The sequence below is a fragment of the Berghia stephanieae genome, chromosome 4 (assembly GCF_034508935.2).
Source record: "Berghia stephanieae isolate SIO BIC M18660-M18661 chromosome 4, UCSD_Bste_1.3, whole genome shotgun sequence".
Classification (NCBI taxonomy): Eukaryota; Metazoa; Mollusca; class Gastropoda; order Nudibranchia; family Aeolidiidae; genus Berghia; species Berghia stephanieae.
Window position 1 is genome coordinate 82930653 of NC_088363.1, and position 25333 is coordinate 82955985.

The following is a 25333-nucleotide window of genomic DNA, read 5'->3' on the forward strand; positions in this document are numbered from 1 at the left end:
TCTCCTCAGAATTATTTAAAGGCTGGTTTTCCAAAACTCGTTAAGTCCATTTTTCTATTTTTTTGAGATTTTTCCTAAGTGAGATAAAATGAAACTTAAACTTTATTTTAAGCATTTTTAGCAAGAAAATTTCCAGGTATTAGGATGACTTGAAGTTAAAATATGATAAAATAATAGACCGAATGAGAAATTTTAGGGGAAATAATTCTCAATATCTCAAAATGGTAAAAACGGAGTTAGAGAGTTTTGGAAAACCACTCTTCATTTATAGTTACATGTTATACCCTTTGTTATTAATTCATTGTTACTGAATTGGATAATAGCAGATTATGAATAGTTCAGCGTGTCTCATCGGCACGGTCTCTGCGACAACACAAATGATTGATTTCCCGATTCCCCGCATCATCATTTCGTCATAGAAATCAACAAACACCCCCCCCCCCACCCCCACTCCTCAGTAATTGTTACACGAATTTACAATAAAATATTTTTAATCTGAAAAAGTGTGTATGATAAAAAGCCAGACAAGGCAACAGTAAAAACACAAGAATTAAATAAAGACGACAGAATTATTATTTTTTCACGAGGTGAGTGTACAAAATAAGGAAAATATGCATTAATTCTGACATGGAATTCAATAACTAGTAGGGTCTTCCTGGCCAAAAATACAAGGCTGTAAATCAAACACTCTGACAACTCATATCGGCAAAAGATATCAAGCTACTGGAACCAGTCGTCTCAAAACGCTATCGTTTCAGACAAACGACTTTATTTTTTGTCAGAAATCTCTACTTGATCAGTGATTTTTGTTTAAGCTTATGGAATTATTCTATTTTCATGTAAAATAAACTTAATAAGGTAGAATAAGGTGAAAATATCTTCCTTTCTGACATTCTGTTGCTGTTATAAACTTGGGTTCATCAGATCTAGTTTTCCGCGTTTTTACATAATTTATTATATTACAAATGGAAAAGCCATATTTATATTATTTGGAGACAGCCAAATATGACAGGCTTTATATGTCGCTTTATCTCCGATAGGTTTTAGAGATTGAAATCATTCTTTATCTCAATATTGATATCGTATTGTAGTGTTGTACCAATATTTAAACCTTGTTCCTCCTATACTATAATACTGCATGAAGCAGACGAAAATATATTCATCATCATTAGTCATTCAGTCAACTTACATAACTTAATTTCAACTTTGTATCCTTCGCTGGAACAACAAGCACACCGAGTGCTTCACAATAGGAGCTGGTGTAAGACAAGGTTGCATTTTGTCACCACACCTATTCAGCATATACACTGAACAAATAATGAGAGAAGCAGCTGCTGAAATTTCTGGAATTAAAACAGGAGGTCGAAAAATATCAAATCTCAGATGTGCAGATAACACCGTAATCCTTACTAACAACCACACAGAAGCAACAACTTTCATAAATGATCTAAACAACGCAGGTGAGCTTAAAGGCCTCAAAATAAATACCAAAAAGACAAAATACATGGAAATCGGAGAACTTAAAGATCAAGCCATACTCATTAAAAACGAAGATATTGAAGGTGTTTCTCATTTTAAATATTTGGGATCCACTAAAACGCAAAATGGCGATTGCTCGAGGGATATAAATAACAGAATTGCAATGGCAAAGAAAAGAATGACCTATCTAATTAATATATGGACAGACAAATCCATAGGACAAAATTTGAAAATAAAATTAGTAAAAGTATTGGTGTGGACAGTGATGACCTACGGCGCAGAAGGATGGACCCTCAAGAACAAAGACGTGAAACGTACAAACAAACTCTGCGGAAATGTGGTTTTACAGAAGAATGATGAGGATACGCTGGAGAGAAAAAATAACAAATAAAATCATACTGGAAGAGCTGGAAGTCATACCAGAGCTATTAGATGTAATCAAAAGGAGAAAACTCAGTTTTTACGGTCATATATGCCGAAACCCATGTCGCTGACGAAAGATGGGGAAAATGGAGGGCAAACGAAGAAGGGGAAGACCTAGGCCTAGTTATATAAAATACATCCTAGAATGGACAGAGATGAATGTACGAGAATTATATGATACCGTCAACAGACGAAGAGAATGGGCGGACTTTTGTCATCACAGAGTGTGGACAGCCAACGCCAATGAGGACGACGCTGCATAGTGAGTGAGTGAGTGATCCTTGTGAAATAAAGCATTTCATGTGTAAGTCTTAAATATACGCTGGCCGTCAATAAAGATAATCCATCCTCGCTCTTTTACGTTTTGTAATCTACCTAGACATCATGTTATTAAAATAGTTTTGCCGCCTTATAATTCAAGATGTACCTTATTCATCGTTTATTCTCCAAAGGACTGGTTTACACACACACTTCAGTGATTTTGGAACCGGAAAAATAGCAGTTGTGAGACCGTGTCTTCTCTCCTCTATAACAATTAGAGTATAGCACGGACTAAAGCTCATAGACAAACAATTCAGCCGCTAACCAGTTTTATGAATTTGCTTCGAGCTACACTCTGGCAGATAATCAATCTATGTCTGCATTAACTCCCAAGTCAACTGACAGAACAATTCAATTATGAATATGCATTTATGTCCGACGACAGACAAGGCACGCCATCATGGAAGACTCTAGGGCCTCTGAAGTTAATAAATGTTGTGATAAAAAAAAATAATTTAGAAGATTTTACTTGCTATTTGTTTTCTATTTTCTATAATGATAATATGATTGATTGAAAGCTTGTCTTGACGAACTCAACAGTTAGTTGTTCAGAGTTGGTCACAACGTCAAAACAAATTTTCACAAAAATATTGATTGAATTAAATGCGTCATGTGCCAAAATGATAAGCAGAGCATTTGGAGTGCTCTGCCAAAAGTAATAGAAGTAGAAGGGGAATAGATCTGTCGTAATAGATCTTTATCAGTTAAAAAACACAAACAACCCCCAAAGCAATGAATAAAACAAGTCGACAACTCTTACTTCGACAAAATTCAAACGACCAGTTTATCTCATACACGTGGATTCTACATTTCTCGATAGAGAGATAGATAACATTAAGTCAGACGTAAAATCTTTTCCATAATCCTTTCCTCAAATTCACAGTAAAAAATAAATAGCAAACACAGGATAAACACAGTTGAAATAAAACGATTACCAAAAGGAAGAAAAAAGCGTATAAATATATTATTTCTCCAATGTTCAGTACCAGATTAATTAAATACAATAATATGAAATCCTCACCGTAGACGATAAACTTCGTAATGAGATCTATAGGAACTAATCCCCAAAGTTACCGATCTGTCTAGTTGTTTGGGTGGAAGGGTGTGGGGAGGGGGAGGGGTGGATACGGCGTACGCCTGCGTTCTCCACACGAAAATAGGAGAGCGGGGAAGAATAACAAAACCGAATAACTGTATGTTGCCAGCAGATGACTAAAATGGAAAGCTTTGACTTTGACAAAACATCGTTTCCTCACTCTGGCAAGAAAACGCATAATTATTCATATATTGACGTATTAATGTGACCCCGAGTAAAGTCTCAAGCCTGAGACTTCATATAATTCTAAGGTCTAAGACTTTTTGGTTAGTTAAAGTATGTCTTTTACTCGCCAAAACAACAAAAAGGTTGTGAAACAGAAATACAACCATTTGGAATTATAAATGGTATTACCCCCCCCCCCCATTGCAGTCGTCATTTAGCCATTAGTTCCGCCTGTTCGTAAACGCAATCAAGCAGTTTTGACATATGATTGATAATATCAGCTAGTAATCGAAGACGGGGGGGGGGGGGGGGCTAAATCATTTCAGGTAAGGACTGTTCGTTTTGAGAGAGAGAGAGAGAGAGAGAGAGAGAGAGAGAGAGAGAGAGAGAGTAAAAGCGAGTAAGGGAGACAGACAGACAGATAGAGAGATAGATAGATAGATAGATAGATAGATAGATAGATAGATAGATAGATAGATAGATAGATAGATAGATAGACATACACATATACACGCACACACACACACACACACAGACAAACACAGAGAGAGAGAGAGAGAGAGAGAGAGAGAGAGAGAGAGAGAGAGAGAAAGAGATCTGTTCATTAAAAGAAGAACGTAAGACGAACATTCACATTATGAAAATTATGCTATTTTTCAAAAGTGCAAAATACAAATTCACTCTTCTGAATGAAGACATTTATTTTAACCAAAATATAATTTAAGCTTAAGATTTAATTTTTGTCATCAGATTGTCCCCGACATAAGACCGTTTTGAGATGATTGGATACAGTAGATATACAATGAGTGTCTATTCATACTGTTTTTTATACTACGAGTTATCTTCAAAATTTTAATTGATGAGAATTTCTAAGAAAATCAAATGAAATTTTGAAGATAATGAGTGCTATGAAAACAATATGAATAGACAAGAATTAGGCATCTATCTTATACTTATACCACTTTAATTTCAATTTGTTGCTAACCGAATTCAATCGTTTAGTATTGGGTTCTCATTTTCATTTAGGTGTCACCATTCCGTTGTTGAATCGCTTCACTTCAATTCAAACATTCTAAGACCGCTTTGTTTTGGAAAATTTACACTGATAGTAAACTGAAACAACTTCCGGATGTGGTATAAATTAAAAATAAAAAACATATAAAATATATATAATGTATATATATATATATATATATATTATATATATATAATATATATAATATATATATATACTAGTAAAAGGCCCGCAATTTCGCGGGGAAAGAACTATTTTCATTCGATATTGTACCCACCATCATTTAATGAGGGCATATTGGTAAACAACGTTGTCTGTGTAACTTGGTACATCCCCCTGTTGATTTTTCTATGTGGCCCACCATGAAGTGTAAGCTACTATAGCCTCTGACCCGTGACACAGCAACATATTGTTGTCCGTGTGTTGTGGTAAGAAAGTCAACTGCGAAAAAATAAACCTGAAGTAGCAGACGTGAGCAGAATTGAAAGACGATCCTGGGATCGAGAACTTACCTTACAGTACAGCACTCTGGTGATCATGTTTGGTGGCGTTTGGCACCGTTTTTATGCACCTCCACTGGAGGTGTACAAAAACGCACCATTTTTATGCACCTCCGTTGGCGCTGCTGGTTGATTAATGAAAATGTTTCTGCTTGAAGCTCGAAGGAAAAAATAACGATAAGTGTTGAATTGTAAGCCTCAATTTAATAGACGAAGACATATTGTGGACGTTTCTGACTTCCCCTTTATCAACAAAACACGACAAATAAGACACTAAGAACGAATGAGAGATGTGTAGTGTGAATGGCGTAGATAAGGTAAATAAACATAAACAATGATGGGACGGGAAGTTTTTGAAAAACAACAAAAACAAACCAAAAAAAAAAAAGAAGAAGAAGAAAAACAGAAAAAAAGACCCCAATAAAATTACAAAGACGCGTTAAACGCGTACACTGATGATAATGATAAAATATTATAAAATGATAACAATCGACGTTTACATATAAATGCACATCGATAACACATTGAATGGTACCGATGTTGTTTTTTTTTTATATAATAATAAATAATATAATAATAATAATAATAATAATAATAATAATAATAATAATAATAATAATAATAATAATAATAATAATAATAATAATAATAATAATAATAATAATAATAGATTAATTTAAGGTTTTAAATATATGTCCAGTAACTATAATAACGAAAATGATGTCTTTCTCAATAAAGTAAAATTTTTAAAAAATGGCCACAATGGGATTGAACCCAGTACTTTCAAGGTTAGAGTCTGACAGCTTTTCCACTGCGCTACGGAGCCACCTGACTATTCATAACATTTAATAAGGTCTTTCTAAAACCTTATTTTACCTTCAATGCTACTTCTATTTTCTTGTTTTAAATTTCCATTTTTTTAGATTATTATTATTTTTTAAAATTTATTACCAAAGAAGTTAAACCTGGGTATTATCCACCCGAAACCATCACATTGAAAGCATCAAAGGGGCAATAATAATACTTGATGTCATAAATAGATGAAAACTGTTGAAAACTTAGTGTAGATCTGATATCCTTAAAGTAATTAAGTGAATACATTATTTCGAATGCGACGATTTGCGTAAAAACGCCAAACTAACAACTATTTACAGTGTCTAAATTGGTTGTTTTCGAGAGTGTTAGTGTCGTCGGATTGATTCAACGAACTTTCAAACTGACTTTAAATTATAAAAGGAAATAAAATTATCTGTTTATCTATCTGTAAAAAATACATTTCTAATTTTCAAATCTTTCGGTAGAGTTGTGCGCCGTATAATTTTTTTTTATTGACTTAAATGGCACAATGTTCTCCACAAGGCTAGAATATATTTTTTAAAGACAACAGTCTACACGTTTTTATATTTCATGTTCTAAACTGCATTACACAGTTCCTCCCCGCCTCCCCTCTTTTCACTTAATTAATTGCGCACCTTTTAGAAATATCTAGCATTCTATTTTAATTCGTGCTTCCTTACAACAAAGGAGCATACTATTTCCTGCCAACCAATGTTTTGTTTATTCATCTTAACTACGCCACTACCACAATTTCTCATTCATCATTCATCTGCGGTGTTTCATTCATCCTGTTTTGTTGATAAAGGGGAAACTCGAAACGTTCATTTGATCTGTTTTTGTAATTAAATTGAAGCTTACATTCAATTTCACATTATTACTTATTTCTTCGAGCTTCGAGCAGCAACATTTACATTAAGTGAATACATTATACTGGGGATGTAGGAGCTTTCGGAATGTCTCCCCTTTACTTAACTTATGGAAAAACAAACATCCTAGCACCTTTACTAAGACTTATGACTAACCCTAATAGAAAAAGAAATATCCTCCGATCTCGAGCTAACCCTAATAGAAAAAAATAATGACAAATTGAATAAATAAACGCCTGACAAAATATCAACGGTGAAAATACAAATTTAAAGAATACTCGGGATGCAGGAGCTTTCGGAATGTCTCCCCTTTACTTAATTTATGGAAAAACAAACACCCTAGCACCTTTAATAAGACTTATGACTAACCTCTCGAGCTAACCCTAATAGAAAAAAAAACAACTCTCGGACTGCTTTGCACTACCTTTCAATACTTAACAAATCAAAATGGCGACCGAAAATCAAAACAATGGTCAAATTAGGAAATTTTAAACTTTCACAAATCTATCAAGGTTTGTTCTAGAGTTTTTATATCAACGGTGAAAATACAAAGTTAAAGAATACTGGGGATGTAGGAGCTTTCGGAACGTCTCCCCTTTACTTAACTTATGGAAAAACAAACATCCTAGCATCTTTACTAAGACTTATGACTAACCCTAATAGAAAAAAAAATTATCCTCCGATCTCGAGCTCACCCAAATAGAAAAAATTATGACAAATTGAATAAATAAACGCCTGACAAAATATCAACGGTGAAAATACAAAGTTAAAGAATACTGGGGATGTAGGAGCTTTCGGAATGTCTCCCCTTTACTTAACTTATGGAAAAACAAACACCCTAGCACCTTTACTAAGACTTATGTCTAACCCTAATAGAAAAAAAAAAATCCTTCGATCTCGAGCTAACCCTAATAGTAAAAAAAGAATCCAAATGGCGACTGAAATACCTTCATGTGATCAAGTGAATAATATCACTATGAATGCCACGATTTGCTGAAAAATGCCAACACTCACACACACACATGTATACACCACACACAACACACACACAAACACACACACACATACACACACACAAACATACACGCAATTAGAACATACTACTACATAACACTGATCACCGCTAAATCAACAACACAACGGAGCCATAATAGATGACGCAAATTGACAACTTTTTACAGTGACGAAATTGGTTGATTTTGAGAGTGTTTATCTGTGTGACTCAACGAACTTTCAAACTGACTTTAAATTATAACAAAAGGAAATCAAGTTATCTGTTTATCTATCTGTAAAAAATACATTTCTAATTTTCAAATCTTCAGTAGAGTTGTGCACCGTATCAATTTTTTTATTGACTCAAATAAGCACAATGTTCTCCACAATGCTATATTATTTTTTTAAGAAAGGATATATAGGCTGACTTGCCAACCAACATTTGGCGAGTTACATTAATTAACAATATTTTAATTCATTTAAATATTATATTATATTGTAATATCAAATATTTCAAGTAGAATTATGATCAATTTCTATATTGTTTCGAGCATTCTCCGATGCTCTAAACAATATTGTAGAAGTTGATCATAATTATACTTGAAATATTTGATAAATAGCTCCCTTTATTAAAAAGTTGAGCACTATTATTTCATGGTTTTTGTTTTTATAATATACATATATAATATATATATATATATATATATATATATATATATAAGAGAGAGAGAGAGAGAGAGAGAGAGAGAGAGAGAGAAATATATATATATAGAAATATATATATATATATATATATATATATATATATATATATATATATATATATATATATATATATATATATATTAAAATCAAGAAACTTTCAATAATTCGACGATCTATCATAGCAAAGGACAGAGGACTGAATATCTATTGATAGCTTAGATTCAGGCTTGTCCTGATGCACAAATTGCCTCATTCCTCATTCATGGAATGTATACAAGAAAATAAATTTTGCAAGTATAACTTTTCTAACATTTATGCATTTTGAACAAAATTTGACTTACCTAAAATACACAATATTTTGGCTGACAAGTCAAATAAAAATTCCATGATCATAAGAAAAAGAGCCCACAGTTTCCTCTGGGATACAATCCGGGACCTTTGGATTCTAAGACACATTCTTATGTCCACGCCATTGTCTCACCAATGTATGATATCATTTGAGATGAATCCATCAGAACCATAGGTCTCATGAAGCAAGAGTTTATACCGGTTTCTTTACATACACTAAAAATTGAGATAGAATGATATCGTCTAGTGCAAAATACTTTCAACTCAATCAATCAAAAAGACCCAGCTACCATAATAGGATCGGGAAAAAAATCAGGAGAGCATCCAGGACTAATACTGGTCTCTTAACGGAACCACTGGACATCCCCCCCCCCCCCCCCCCCCCCGTGTAGGAGCTATGTTAATTAATCGCCGCTATATAGTTTAAATTTTAGTTTATGAATTGCACAATCAGTAAGCAGTTTTTTTTCTTCCAAACCTTCTTTGCATAAACCAAATGATGTAAATGAACTGTGCATTATATGATTCTCTCATCACTCTGTATTTATTAAATGAGTTATTTTTATCGTGCCCAATATCAATAAAACAACGAACTTGCGGGTATATGTTATTGCACGATAAAAATATAACGAGTTTAATAAATACAAAGAAATGAAAGAATACGTTTATTCTATCCCTCCAAGTAAGATTATTAGATAGTTCGTAACCAAATGGTATGGTATTAGTACTTCTATTCACCATAATTTGTGTCTTTCTCCTTCTGCTTGAATGACAATTCGACCCAAACTAAAAACGTTGAATTTGTATTTACAACTTATTTCACACCAATAAAATGTGCGAAAATAATTTTTTTATTTAACGCCTTCAAAGCATTATTCAATGATTATGTATTTACTAAGAAATAATAGGTTTTGTTTTTTTCCAATGAGAGGGGTGGAATAATACTCATTATTCAATGTTGCTTATCCAAATGAACATAAAAATATAAAATGATACTTTTCTAACTTTAAGATATGCACATTTGCAAGCCCCTCTCAATATAGCTCAAAAACCGAATTACAGCAGGTAGTCTGCCCCAAAAGCAACTAGGAAACAAACAACCTTTAAAATACAAATTCTTACCTGCCAGAGACTTTTTCATTCTGATAGACTGGTGAATCAATTTCATTTTTGTAAAAACTGGCCGGAGTATTAGCTTTCGCCCTCAAACCTCCTGGAAGTTCATGCAAGGTGCTTGTTGTCTGTGGCCGATTTTCACTTCTTGCTGAAATACAGTTAGTGTTCAATAACACTGGTGAGATATCACTTTCAATGTCATCGCCGTCATAAGAACTTAACTGACTATTTCTGTCTGGATCATCATAACCAGCATCCAATCCAAATGCCTCTGGTGTTAAATTAATGCTGTGACTTTTTATGACCCGCCCATCATTTCTGTCAGATTCTTCCATCCTGCTCTCACCATTTACAAATACTGAGATATTTTCCTTGGTGTCAGCTTTAGAATAGTCCATTTCACCACCCTCGTTTTCATTATATTTATATGGCTCTTCTCTTTTCAAAATGTCCTGTGTATCCTTGGAGTCATCAACTCTATATAAATTATTCTCATTATCATTATTTATATATTCAGAATTAGTTTTTTCCTTTTCATTTTTGTCCAATATTTCTTTATAAAGTAAATCAGTTTCTGCTCTAGTCATAAAACTTCCATTGCCAGTAATTTCTTCACATTTTTTATTCATGCTCTGATTGGGAGACAAATTATGTTTTTCCTCTTTAACATTTTGGTCATCTTTCAACTCAACACCCAAATCCTTTCCTTGATTTTCATCCCTATTTGTCTGAACAATATATCTGTTTTTTTCATCAACATTTTCTGTTTTACAATGCTCATCACTGATCATGCCAGGAGAATCATCATCTGTAAAAACATTGCCATAGGAGTCACCAGAAAGTGTCCTCTTCACTACTGACACAGGAGAGGACTTAGACATCATTGCATCCTGAAAAAAATAGAATAAAGAGAATACATGTATAATTATGTTCATTACAACTACCAATTTTTAGACCATGGCTCAAGACTGAACAGGAAGAGTTAAAACTGGTTGCTAGCTCATATAAGTAAGAAATTGTATATTCATATATCCAAAAATGAACTATGAAAATAAAAATCCTCGACATATATCCTTTGTCACTTTAAATCAATTGGATGTCACTGGAAGGTGTGATTATTTATAGATAAGAACAGTGAACTCCCACAATATAATAATAATAATAATAATAATAATAATAATAATAATAATAATAATAATAATAATAATAATAATAATAATAATAATAAATAATAATAATAATAATAATAATAATAATAATAATAATAATAATAATAATAATAATAACAATAATAGATCTTTATTGTCCATAAATATGGCAATTTGTCATTTAGTTATACTTGTTATAACGTTATATGATAACATCTCTCTCTCTCTCTCTCTCTCTCTCTCTCTCTCTCTCTCACACACACACTCTCTCTCTCTCTCTCTCTCTCCTCTCTCCTCTCTCTCCTCTTCTCTCTCCTCTCTCTCTCTCTCTCTCTCTCTCTCTCTCTCTCTCTCTCTCTCTCTCTCTTTCTTTCTTTCTTATAATTAAGCAGCTAAACATGAAAGAAAGGGGGCATTATTAAAAAAGATAATCGGTTGATCAATTAATTCTTTGAAAATAAATAAGAAAGTTTAATAAAATTTCCTTTATTTATCCTTGGGGAAACTTTTTATTTAAGGTCTGTTTTGAGCAATGACAGAGATAACTCGGGTGCTGCGCAGCTCAGAAAAGTGAGAAATGAGGCAACATTTCTTAAAAACTATATGCAGAAAGGGGGTTCTAACATGCCTTATCCATTACCGCCCTGAGTAATAGCTAAATAAATAGATAACATAAAAACAATAATAAATAGATACGAGGGCTCTTTCAGAAATAACCGAAAAATGCCCATTGCTCAGCAACCAGTGGAGATTTTTTAATTCTGTAAACGACATGATGTTCCTTATTTCCTTACGGATATTCCCAGAAATTATGAAGTGCATCATTTTGCACAATGAATTTCTAGACGATTTTACAGATGGCGGCCCACCTTGAATCTTGGTCAAAGGAGGAAATCAGAGCTGTCATAAGTTTTTTGAACGCCAAAAGTCTGAATCCTACCGAAATTCATAAAGAACTTCAGAGTGTATATGGTGAACATGTTATAAGCCGTACACAAGTCCATCACTGGTGTAATTTGTTTGAAGCCGGCCATTCCGACTTGACAGACAGGGAAGGGAGAGGGCGTTTGATAACTGCAACGTCAGAAGACAATGTGAAGTGAGTTGATGAGCTTATTCGTCAAAACAGGAGGTTGAAACTTCATGAAATCGCAAGCAGTCTTGAAATTTCGGAAACTTCTGCCCATAGAATTGTATTTGATGAACTTGGCTACAGAAAAGTCAGCGCAAGATGGGTTCCTAAGCAATTGACAGACAATCATAAAGAACAAAGATTGGACATCTGCAGGGAACTTTTGAGAACATGCAAGATCTCACGCAGGGTTCACGGGCATACTGCCAACGCCGGCGGAGACTTTCTAGGGTACGATGTGACTTTTCTTGACAGCATAGTCACCGGTGATGAGACTTGGTTGCACCATTGCACCCCAGAAACAAAGCAAGATTCGATGACATGGAAACATCCATCCTCACCTGTCGCGAAGAAATTCAAAGTCATGCGGTCAGCAAAGAAAATAATGGGAACTGTTTTCTGGGACAGTCGTGGTGTTATTCTGTTCGAAACCTTACAACCTGGAGAAACAATCAATGCTGCAAGGTACTGCCAAACTCTTGACAAGCTCAGGGAGGCCATTCGCAGAAAGCGCCCAGGGCAGTTGACCAATGGGGTCATTTTGCAACACGACAACGCTACACCCCACACAGCACGGGTGACGCAAGGTTGGCTAGAGAAATATGGATGGGAGATTTTGCCACACCCACCACACAGTCCAGACCTCGCACCATCTGATTATCACCTCTTTGGGCCACTGAAACGTGAGCTGGCAGGAAAGCGCTTTGATGTCGATGAAGAGCTTGTTGACCATGTGCGAAAATGATTACAAAACCTTGACGGAATTTCTTCCGAGAGGGTATCTATTCCATGGTGCGGCGTTGGCAGAAGTGTGTCGACAGACTTGGCTGTTACGTAGAGAAATGAAGGATGAGTCAAGGTATGAACACGTGCAAGAATTTTGTTGATAGCATAAAAAACGCGGATTTTACAGGCATTTTTCGGTTAATTATGAAAGAGCCCTCGTACATAAGTAGAGAAACAAATGTAAAGATAAATAAACAATTTAATAAATCACAAAAACGCTACATCATTAATCAATATCTATATATGGCAATTGTAAATTCTGCCAAGGGGATCCACATCTGTTATCGATTTACTTAGATATGTTAGATTGCATTCATTCCAACTGTGTTTGATCAATCAATCAGGACTACACTACTGTAACATCTGATTACATAAATAAAATGCCAACATCCCTAAATATCTGAGTCACAACAGTGTGCAAACTAGTCAATGGACAAATTCCCTCAGTTCAACAATCTGAATATTTAAAAAAACATTAAAAACAAAAATTGCCCACATTAGAATATTTTTTTTTTTAATCCAACGGAAGGCACAAAGTTGAATTTGTAAATTACATATAATCTTTTTCACTCAAACACGTTTTGCTCTACAGCATGTTTTTCATGGGAGTAAAGCACAAACAAATGGCTCAAAAAACAATACCAAATACTCTCCCACTTTCATCGTTATTTTTAATAATTGATTTTAAAAATTCTTTCCCAGTTTGTTTACAGTCGAGAACTTTACATGTGTAAAAGCACCATAAATTTTGCAGAACAAAGTATGACCAAGATAAATTTGTCAGCAGAAAATAACAAAAGAGACTGACTGATTCCCCCCACACCATAAAAGTAAAAAAACAAAAACATTACATTAAATCTGTTGATTTATGGCAAATTTCATTGTCATGTTTGTGTTAAGATTATAAAAGTTGCTTTCTAAGAGAGTTTGAGTTGGTTATAATTAGTTTTTAAAATCTGATGCCTCACAGAAACACACTCTTTCTTTACCCACATTTTCCCACTATACTATATAAAATGTAGAATGGGTGCCTGTTCGTTAACAGTCACAAAAAAATAATCATAAATGTTTCCTCTTCTTCATCTTCCTCAAACAAACCAATAATGAAAATGTTTCTGCTTGAAGCTCGAAGGAAAAAATAACGTCAAGTAATGAAATGTGAGCTTCAATTTATTGAACAAAGACAGATAATGTGGATGATTCAAGTTTCCCTTTATCAACAAACATGATGAATGAAAAACTTCTAACTCATTCATATTAGTGTTTCATTCATCGTATTTTGTTGATTACGATGAAACCCGAAACATCCACATTATCTATCTTTGTTGAAGCCTACAATTCATTACTTATCATTATTTTTTCAAACAAACCAAGTATCCCAGTCAGTAATATTTATTATTACAGTCGACTCCGCTTAATCGCACACCCTTAGGAGTTCAGATCAGTGTGTCAATTAAGCGGAGTGTGCGATTAAGTTGAGAAGCTAAAAATACGAGGGCTCTTTCAGAAATAACCGAAAAATGCCCATTGCTCAGCAACCAGTGGAGATTTTTTAATTCTGTAAACGACATGATATTCCTTATTTCCTTACGGATATTCCCAGAAATTATGAAGTGCATCATTTTGCACAATGAATTTCTAGACGATTTTAAAGATGGCGGCCCACCTTGAAACTTGGTCAAAGGAGGAAATCAGAGCTGTCATACGTTTTTTGAATGCCAAAAGTCTGAATCCTACCGAAATTCATAAAGAACTTCAGAATGTATATGGTGAGCATGTTATAAGCCGTACACAAGTCTATCACTGGTGTAATTTGTTTGAAGCCGGCCATTCCGACTTGACAGACAGGGAAGGGAGAGGGCGTTCGATAACTGCAACGTCAGAAGACAATGTGAAGCGAGTTGATGAGCTTATTCGTCAAGACAGGAGGTTGAAACTTCATGAAATCGCAAGCAGTCTTGAAATTTCGGAAACTTCTGCCCATAGAATTGTATTTGATGAACTTGGCTACAGAAAAGTCAGCGCAAGATGGGTTCCTAAGCAATTGACAGACAATCATAAAGAACAAAGATTGGACGTCTGCAGGGAACTTTTGAGAAGAAGCAAGAGCTCATGCAGGGTTCACGGGCATACTGCCAACGCCGGCGGAGACTTTCTAGGGTACGATGTGACTTTTCTTGACAGCATAGTCACCGGTGATGAGACTTGGCTGCACCATTGCACCCCAGAAACAAAGCAAGATTCGATGACATGGAAACATCCATCCTCACCTGTCGCGAAGAAATTCAAAGCCATGCGGTCAGCAAAGAAAATAATGGGAACTGTTTTCTGGGACAGCCGTGGTGTTATTCTGTTCGAAACCTTACAACCTGGAGAAACAATCAATGCTGCAAGGTACTGCCAAACTCTTGACAAGCTTAGGGAGGCCATTCGCAGAAAGCGCCCAGGGCAGTTGACCAACGGGGTCATTTTGCAACACGACAACGCTACACCCCACACAGCACGAGTGACGCAAGGTTGGCTAGAGAAATATGGATGGGAGATTTTGCCACACCCACCACACAGTCCAGACCTCGCACCATCTGATTATCACCTCTTTGGGCCACTGAAACGTGAGCTGGAAGGAAAGCGCTTTGATGTCGATGAAGAGCTTGTTGACCTGTGCGGAAATGGCTACAAAACCTTGACGGAAATTTCTTCCGAGAGGGTATCTATTCCATGGTGCGGCGTTGGCAGAAGTGTGTCGACAGACTTGGCTGTTACTTAGAGAAATGAAGGACGAGTCAAGGTATGAACACGTGCAAGAATTTTGTTGATAGCATAAAAAACGCGGATTTTACAGGCATTTTTCGGTTAATTATGAAAGAGCCCTCGTAGCATCTAAGCACAAGCTTTCATGTGCCATTCATGTAGGACCTTCACTTTTGAGTTTTCTACGGGCTTGAGACCGTGACGTTCTAGACATGACCTCATTAGAATGTTTGTTTTTTATTTATTTATTTATTTATTTGTATTGGTTCTTATTGTTTGTTTTTTTCTTCTTTTAAAATCTTTTCTTTTTCATGTTTCATCGACAACAAAAAGAGACATTATTATTTGTTAGAACAGTAATTGTAAAGGGTTAATTCTTGGTTTCATAAGTGATGATGCCATATTGTTCATGGTTTTGCTTGTTAATTAACCAGTAGATTATTCACCAATCAAAACATGGAATTTGTGACACACTTTCACACGTGCTCGGACAAACATATTTGGTTGTTTATAAACAATAATGTGAACGAATTCGACCTCCAAAGGATTGTTGTTATTGTTTTTATATTGACAAATGGGTGACTAGTTATCACATGGTTTTCTCGATCATATTAAAAACATTTAAGTTTTCACATAGTTTTCTGTGCTGATTCTACTGATCAAGCTGTAGAACAGTAGGTATTTTACTTAACACATACCATCGATAGTAAAACCTGTGTAGTTTGCTGTGTCTACCAATCACTGCCATTGTTTACATGATGACGATTGTCCGAGAGGCGTGGTTATCTACCGGTTAATTAAGTGGTACTCCTGAATGTTGTATCTTTAGGGATGGGCAGTGTCATCGAGATGGGTCTCCTGAAGGAGGACAATGAATGTCAACATCATATTTTCTTTTTACTTGACCATTGATATTCCTTCTATGTTTAAGGAAAGTATTTTAATTCTTGGGCCTATAGTGAGATTGTTTTCAAGGTTGGACTCTAGCTCATTTGTCATGTCAACCGGACTTCCTACATTTGACACACGGCCCTTTTTGTTATGGGTGACGACTGAGCCAGCGTGGTATTTTTTTCTATTCTTTACTTTCATTGAGTTGGAAGTGTGGATCCAGGAGAAGGAAGAACCTTATCTGAACGACAATTTAGATCATTCTTGGTCTGGCTACTCATCTTCAGCTGTTCCAGCAGGATTGGATCTTGGCTGGCTTCAACTTCGGGGTCATGGCAGCGCGCAAGCTCCTGTACGACGGTCACGTGATGATCCTTTGCATGTTTTTAAGTGTCCCAATAAAGATTTATGAAATGAAATTAGCAAAAAAGAAAATAAAAAATGGCAAAGCTGCTCGCATTGATGGAATATACTCCGACATGATCACTAACTTTGGACCAGAAACAATAAATTGACTGGCAAATACTAGACAGACATTATGGACAAGGGCACATACCCACAATTTTGGAAACACGCCAAAGTAATCGCCATATTAAAACCAGGCAAACCAATGACTGAACCTTCCAGCTACAGACCAATATCTCTACTTTGTTTGCTTCAAGCTCCTGGCACCCCATATGTAAATCCCTAAATACCACCAGAACAAGAGGGCTTTAGACCACAAAGAAGCACAAGTGAACAGGCCCTTGGGGAAGCCTTCCGAAAGCTCCTACGTCCCCAGTATTCTTGTTCTAGTAGTAGTAGGGGGTTTATGAGGTTATGAGGGGGGGGGGGGACTTTTTTTTATAATGTTCTAGTGGGGGGGGGGGGGGTTGGGGGGGAGGCTTTTTACTTTTTTAAAAACGCTTCCCCCCTCTTACCAGAACATTATTATTTATAAAAAACAAGAATACTGGGGGATGTAGGAGCTTTCGGAAGTCGGAAGGCCTCCCACCTTGCACTTTTAGCAGGAAAGGTGATTAACTTTAACAAAAGGCCGGCCCCTAATGGTAAAATAAACTTGAACTCTATTTCTCTGGAAGCTAGGGAAATAAACTTGTACTCTATATCCCCGAACACTGGAAATAAACTTGCAAATTCTCGAATGAATGCTCTTCATCCTGAATACATAACATACTTGGTAAAATCAGGTTATGGTATATAGACTCCAATCCGAATAACCTTTAAGTTGAGGAGTTATTCAAAATGTTTTGTATACATATCTAATAACATTTGTAGCTATTTTACCAGAGTCGCATACAAACTTTTTAATAGCAAATCATGCCACCCTTGCTCGCTTGTTTATTTAAAATTCCGCCATTATTAAACTCTATTTTCGTTGTCAACAGACGCTAACCGGTGAGCCATAAAAATTCTAGTATACGAAAATTAAGACCTGGGCCCAATTTCGTGTAGGTGGACGAGATTTAGCTATTTACTAATCTAGTAAATGACTTGCCAGCCTTACGCCTAAGCGGAGCAAGTGACTAAAAAATCGGATTTCATGAATATTTTCTAGTCTCTGAATATCTAGCTAGTCTCTTGCCTGGTGGTGGTGGATGGTGAAACGACTTGTCATCAATGACAAGCAATCGAGAAAATTTCCCGTCGAGAAATAAGTTTTCTCGTAGAATTTATCGACTTAAAAAATAGCTAAGTAAGTCCTAAGTAAGTAAGTTAGTAAGTATTAAGCCTCGCAGTCTGAATGACGCTTGCTAAGAATTGTGTGTTTCAGCCATAGTTAAAACTTCTATGAGTATAGCTGCTCTCTTCATCCATGTTTGTCAATTGATTTGGTCACGGTCCTGGGCCAGAGTTTTGAAACTATCAAGATCTTGTTGTGACTTTAGTACGGATGGCACTGCGGTTCTCATTAGTTCTGCATGTATGAATTCGGCCTCATCTGAATCCAGAAATTTCTGATATTATATTACGTATAGAGATCCTGGTTCAAGGTTGTTACTATTGATGTCGGTGGTCTCCCTAGATAATTTGTTACCATGTAGGAAATATTCTGTCATTACCATTTGGGCTGGGATGTTATCTTCTCGACGTAAGATGTGACCAGCAAATAGCCTCCATCGCTGTCCTTTTATCATTGTACTCAGGCGTTGGACCCTGGTTCTTTCATAGAGAGTATGTGTAATTGTCTCTGGCCAATATAGTCCGATTACGCGACGCAATTGTTTGCGGTGATATGATTCAAGACGTTCGAAGTTCTTTTTTGTGAGGCCCCAGGTTCCACAATTATATGTCGATATCGGAATAATCAGTGACTCGTGAATCTGTATTCTTTTTTTCTCACTTATTGTGTTATTTCTATAGCATAAATTTTGGTTTTGTACAAATTGTCTTCTATCAAATAAATAAGATTTAAATCAACTGAGTGCCGTATCAGAAACGCGGAAAGTTATTTCTAACTTTTTAAACAGTAGGTCGTGATAGATAGTGTGAAAAGCTGATGATAAATCAAGAAGGTTAAGAGGCTAAGTTATTGATATGTTGACAGAAGATAAAATTGGAAAACTTCATCTGTAAGGACATGGTCGATGGTGTGACCATGGTCATACGTTGGTCGGGTCACGTGCTGAACTAGTTCATAAGTCACGAAAAGTTTTTGATTCGTTTTTGTTTCCATTATCAATGTTAAAATCACCAATTTAACTGTTGTTTTTGTTATCAATTGACTCGGTAAAGATAAAATCTCTAAATTCCATTATAAAATCGTTACATGACGAATTGTTCTTTTCTCGTTGCGGTGGTCTATAAATGCAATGAAATATATTTTGTTTAAAATTTTGAAGACGTATTAAAAATCCAGTGTATTCAAAAGAGTCAAATATATTGTTTAACAATGATATTTTGGCATGAAGAAATGATGAATATAAAATGGCTATTCCTCCACGGAAGGGGAAAATATTTTATTTTGTAACCCGTTGGAGTGATGGCCTTCATTAAAGGTTCATCACATTATTTTTTCTGATTTGAAATGATTCCTTTGTTTAATTTAGCACCAAGAAAACAGGTTGGTAATAAAAAAGGTTACCTTCTTTGATCTACCGCCACCATATATTCTTGTAGTTGTAGAATTGTGAGTCAGCGTCCCAAATAGTCAGAACTCTGTCATAATGAGTATGTTAATGCGATGGTCTTTGATAATGTTAATTACGTCTGAGTTTTATTCCGGCATGCTCTTATATTAATATGGTCAATGTTAATTGGTTTATTGAAGTCAAATTATTAATAGTATTTAACGTATCTATTTAGATGGGGGTGATGATGCTGGTGATAACATCGTCGACTGCGAGATTGTGGTGGTGGTGGTAACGATAAGAAAGATGACAGATGATGATGGTGGTGGTGCTGACGATGACGACGAGAATGGCAGTGTTCGTGGCATATGGTCTGTGGCCAGTGAACACAGGTATCGCCCTTTGTTTTCTCGTTCCACCCCGTTGGTATGAATTTGACTCAATACCAAGTTAACGATTGCACTCGTCCGCTGAGACGAACGATCACGTGATTAAATTCTCTTTCCCGTCCTCTCGTCACAACAATTCAGAACAAGGATGGAGCCTGCCTTTCACATTAGAATATGAAAACGGTTGGGAATAATTGTGCTTTGATTTTTATCAATTTGCGATAAAAATAAAATAAGTTGTAGCAAGAAGCCCATACACACAGGATGTGTAACACGCACTTAGCCTCGTTTTGTAAGGGCCTAAGATTTCTATTTTCTCTTTCTCATCCTATGTTATCAAGCATGGCGTGTTTTGATGAGAGTCTGTTAAATTTGATCTTATTCCCTTTTTAGGGTGATTTTTATGAAATGATTCTTATTTCCACATCATTCTAATATTTCAGGATTAATTTATTTGTGATTTCCAATAGGATTTAGTATAACATGGGGAGGAAGTGCTCAGTCGTAAATTGTCGAAGTGGATATCGCCCCACTCGCGATAGACACTGAAATGATTCGAACCGTTGGAAGAGCCTTTCGACCTGCTAATCCACCTTCTATTTTCCCTAACGTTCCAAACTCTTGTATCCCTCTACAGGCTGGCAGACATACTTCTCGTACTACAGACAGAGCAACAGCAAAGTCAGCTATTGTAATTGATGAAATGGCTGAATTTCGTGCAAGAGATTCGCTTAATGGAAAGGATTTTCATGAACGCTTTATTGACATGCTTCTTGGCCATCCTGCATGAGGTGTTGTTGGATTTGAGAAGGCAAGAGGGCTCTACACTTTCTGTAGTAAACGAAGAGATGGTCCGATTTGTGATTTTTCTATGTTTTTTAATATTTTATTTTCCTCAGGTTCTCTGGCTTTATCATTTGAATGCTACAAGGGTGTCAGAAAAATAAAGAATTATCCAGACTTTATTTCTAGTTACAAGCAAGTGACGTGTTTGAGTGGAGTTGATGCATTGATTAAATATGTCATTTCAAATGATGAAGATGTTCCACAGGTGAAATTTCTACAGCGTAATGTTCACATTCTTAATGCCTCTAAAATTAAACGCATTTACTCCACAGAGGACCTTTTTACTGCTTTTATTTGGTAGTCGTTGTCTCGTTCTCTTTATTCACAGCTTAGGAGTTTTTTACACTTACCATCCATTTCTACTTTACAGAAAATTAATGCTGTCAGCAAAAATATGAGTGATGCAGCTTTGTTTACCTCAATTTTCAGGAGCCTCAATGAGCGCAGCGGGGATGTATATTGATTGTGGATGAAATTCACATCAAAGCCTCTTTGTAGTATCGTAATGGTGAAGTCTTTGATTATGCTCATGATTATCCTGACAGAGCAGCTACAACAATGCTTGGTATTATGGTGAAATGTTTTTTTTGGTTCAAAATCTTTCCTTGCCAGACTTGTTCCGTGTCATTCATTAACTTCTGAATTTCAAATTCAACCGGTTGCTGAAGTCGTTATAACTGTGGAGGAATGTGGAGGAAATGTCGTCGCCATTGTATGTGATAATAATAATAGAGTAAATCAGTCTTTTTTTCCAGAAATTTGACAAGGATGATGAGCAAAAGCCTTGGATTGCCAAATCCCCAGTCTCAACTAATCACAAACCTCTTTTTTTCAATTTATGATCCAGTTCACCTGTTCAAGAACATACGTAATAATTGGATTTCAGAAAGAACTGGTACCATTGCTTTTTTACCTTTAGATAGTCCTGACCCCACAGACAAGAAGATTGCTAAATGGTCGGATTTGATCGCATTATATGATCATGAAACATCTGAATTTTCATTGCGCATGTCTAAATTAAATAATGTTTGGCTTAGGCCTTCTAACATTGAAAAGCAGAAAGTTTCTCTTGTTCTTGATCTCTTTTCAGAAAAAACAAGTGCAGCACTCAAGTCTTCATCAGCTTCGACACAGTCATGGAAAGATACGGCTATATTCATTGATAATGTGATATGATAATGGAAAGTTTTTAATACAAAAGATCCTCTCCGATAGACTCGACTTCGCGATCCTGACAGGGCAGTAATCAGGGATGAGGAGCATCACCAGCTGGATATTCTGAACTCATGGGCAAATATCGCATTACGTCTTACTCCACTTTCTAATCCTCGTATGCATTCTCTTACAGCAGATACAGCCAAGGCTCTCTTCTGGACCTGCAAGTGCTTTATTGATTTGGCAAATTTTCTCCTGTCCTCAGATAACAGTCTCCATCATGATTATGTCGCTCTTGGTTTTTTTTTCAACAGGATGATATTGAAAGCCATTTTGGTCACTTAGGCAGATCAGCAGGGTGTAACTATTACATTTCAGTAGAGAATGCCTCACATACCAATACCATTGATCGTGCCAAGCTCATGATGGAAAGCATGACAACAGATGTTGATTACAGTGGAGCACCGCATGCTTGTAGTTTATGTGACCTTCCATTTTCTGACAATGATATTTTGCTTTTAGATTCACTTCCAGACTTTCCTAGTAAACTGTCAACTGATGAGGCAATGCCTCTTTTGTATATTGCAGGTTATGTTGCATCAAAACACCAGGATCTCCAAGGTAACATAATGTCATCGTTTTCCACCGAGACTACTTCTTTTACAGCTACGCTTTCTCGTGGTGGTTTGAGCTGCCCTTCAGAGGGACTTTTTCAATTTGTTCTCTTGTGTTTTGGATTTTTCAGACAGACAGCGGAGCTATTGGATAAATATTTCTGAGGATTAATTTGTGGTTGTGATATTCATGACATGTAAGTAGACACCCTTAGATTTGGATATTTTTTCCTTTCTTTTTCTTAATTGAATTGACTACTTGTCAAGTTGTATTCCAACAATGTGAATAATAGCATTTCTTTCCCTCACTACTATTTACTCTAAGTTACATTAAAAGTACTTAGATGAAAAGTACATGTCAATGCTAATGGAGAATATGAACTAACAAACAATGTACTATCTTAGTAATAAGTAGTAATCGTGTCATTATAATCATCCTCATTATTATTATTATCTTATTATCATTTTAAAATTATTATTATTATCATCATCATCATAATCATAGAAATAGAAGTATTCAGGTTTTATGGGGTTCCTTCTTGATATTTCGTACTGTTTACAAAATAATAACTAGGTATCAATTTGCATTGCCCTTAATTAACCCATCTGTGATTCAAGCAATTATAATCAAGGTTACCTATCATCAGAGTAATATTTATTTAAACTAGAATCATGAAAAATATAATTTCTCAATAAGAACAGTTGTAGAGAGGCATTTTAAAAAGCGTTTTAAACGTTTCGTCATTCGTACAGATTCATTCAGGGCCAGTTTTTAGGTCCCCAATAGAATCGAGTCTCTTCCGGGTTATGTGATCTATTGTCTGTACACGCTGGGTTGTAGAAATTGTGATTTGATCCTTTTTTATTCGCTGGTGTAAATCGTTGACAGTGCACTTTGTTTGGTAAAAATCGGACAAAAATGACGACTTTTGTGATGAAAAGTGACTTTGATGACCTGTTCAGGGAAACATCAAAAGGAGGAAACATCATTAAAGATCCAACCAAAAGAGTGCCTGCATTCAATAACGCCAGGAAATAATGGATTTTCTCAAACCGCCTCTTAACTGGACATGGCAGAACTGCATCAAATAAGTGCAGATGGAGACTTGGAAACAGTGATACCTGCCAGAAATGTCAGGCAGCCCCAGAGACCGGCGATCACATCGTCCTCCACTGTCCAGTCACTAAACTTGAAGGTGGCTACGAAACCATCCTTAGGGCGGAGGAAGACTTTAGAAGCTGGGTTGACGAAATATATTTGGAGGTGTAGCCATACGCTACTACTACTACTACTACTACTACTACTACTACTACTACTACTACTACTACTACTACTACTACTACTACTACTACTACTTTGATGACAATTATTGTAAACTTTAAAATTATTATGAATAATTTATAACTCCCTTATTTGTGGGGCGATTTTGTCGTTCTTGGTATCGATTTTATTGTAATAAAAAGATTTGATTTAAAAAACTGCTTTTGTTGATTTTAGATTTTTTAAGCAACGCTTTTATTTATCGGCCGATTTTATTGATTTTTATATCATTGTTTATATCTCAATGAGACGAGATCGGTGATATACTTTGTTTGTTTCAAATGTAACTCGAATATAATTTGTTTTTTTTTTTACCTATCAACCATGCCTGGATAAAAAATTCATCAAGGTGGACATCATGGCCCGTCCTACATGTTAAATGTTGCTGTTGACCAGGGACCCTTTGTAAAGTGCTTTGAGCACATTAGTGGATATTGTGCTATATAAAGCTCTTTTTTTTTTACCTCCGCCATCTATTTGCGTAGAATTGTGAGTCCTCAAATCTTCGACCAATGACAGGCTCTCTACTCGGTCGACCGCCAAGGTATTACGTTTCTGTTTTGCAAAATATGTAACACCTTTTTGAGTAGGCCTAATAGCTGAAATCTAAGAGAAAAAAATATAATTGTGAGGAATTTGAAATTCACCTTGCTGCAAAATGAGGAACATTGGTCTTTATTTCAGAAAAATCGGTTGAAAACCAACTGTTTTACGAATAAATTTAATTTTAAAAATTGCATTTGTTTATTTTAGCTTTTTTTTAGCAACGTATTTATTTATCGGCCGATTTTCTTGATTTTTATATCATTTTTCACATCTCAATGAGACGAACACGCTGATGTACTCGTTTGATTCAAAAGAGTTTAAATCACAAATTTCGTTTTTTGATTGCGAGTCCAGACATATTAATTAATTCATGAGCATTGAGACAGTGACGCAACCATTACAAACAAGACCTCGTAGTCTAGGCCACCGGGCTTTTGGTGTTACACAATCACTCGTCACTTTCGGTCAACCGTGTCCTTTGAGGTGTACCCATCGTCTACTAATATGCAGATGTCGCTGGGTGTACCGCCTTTATGAAGGCTCTCAAACGATTTGCAGCATCGGTACTACCGAGATCTCGTTCATGACGACGAGATGTAACGTAAGCGGCTAGATCCGGGGTTGCCAGTTTGGCATTTTAAATGCCAGATTCCAAAAATCTGGCATTTTTGAAAACCGTTTGGCATTAGAAAAATCATTTGGCATTTGGCATTTTCATTTGGCATTTTCTTTTCTTGTATATTATACTTCAAATGACACCTTTTCTCAACCGTGGTGTAGTGGTTTAGCACTCCACTTAGTAGTCAGTAGGTAAAAAAT

General features: G+C 35.8%; 1 protein-coding gene across 5 annotated transcripts in view; it reads right to left on the reverse strand.

Moving 5' to 3' along the window:
• The window catches only part of LOC144971392 (uncharacterized), a 53864-nt gene extending 35878 nt beyond the window's left edge, over nucleotides 1–17986 (reverse strand). The window contains exons 1-2 of one of the 5 annotated variants that reach the window (XM_078912217.1): nucleotides 17877–17986; nucleotides 9871–10754 (exon numbers count right to left, since the gene is read on the reverse strand). In XM_078912217.1, coding sequence (XP_078768343.1) covers nucleotides 9871–10748 — 878 coding nt within the window. In that variant the 5' untranslated portion in view covers nucleotides 10749–10754; nucleotides 17877–17986. Of the gene's footprint in view, nucleotides 1–9870; nucleotides 10755–16379; nucleotides 16528–17749 lie in introns of those variants that run through there. The other 4 variants (XM_078912218.1, XM_078912220.1, XM_078912219.1 and 1 more) reach the window with 4 other exon arrangements.
• Nucleotides 17987–25333: the final 7347 nt, after the last annotated feature.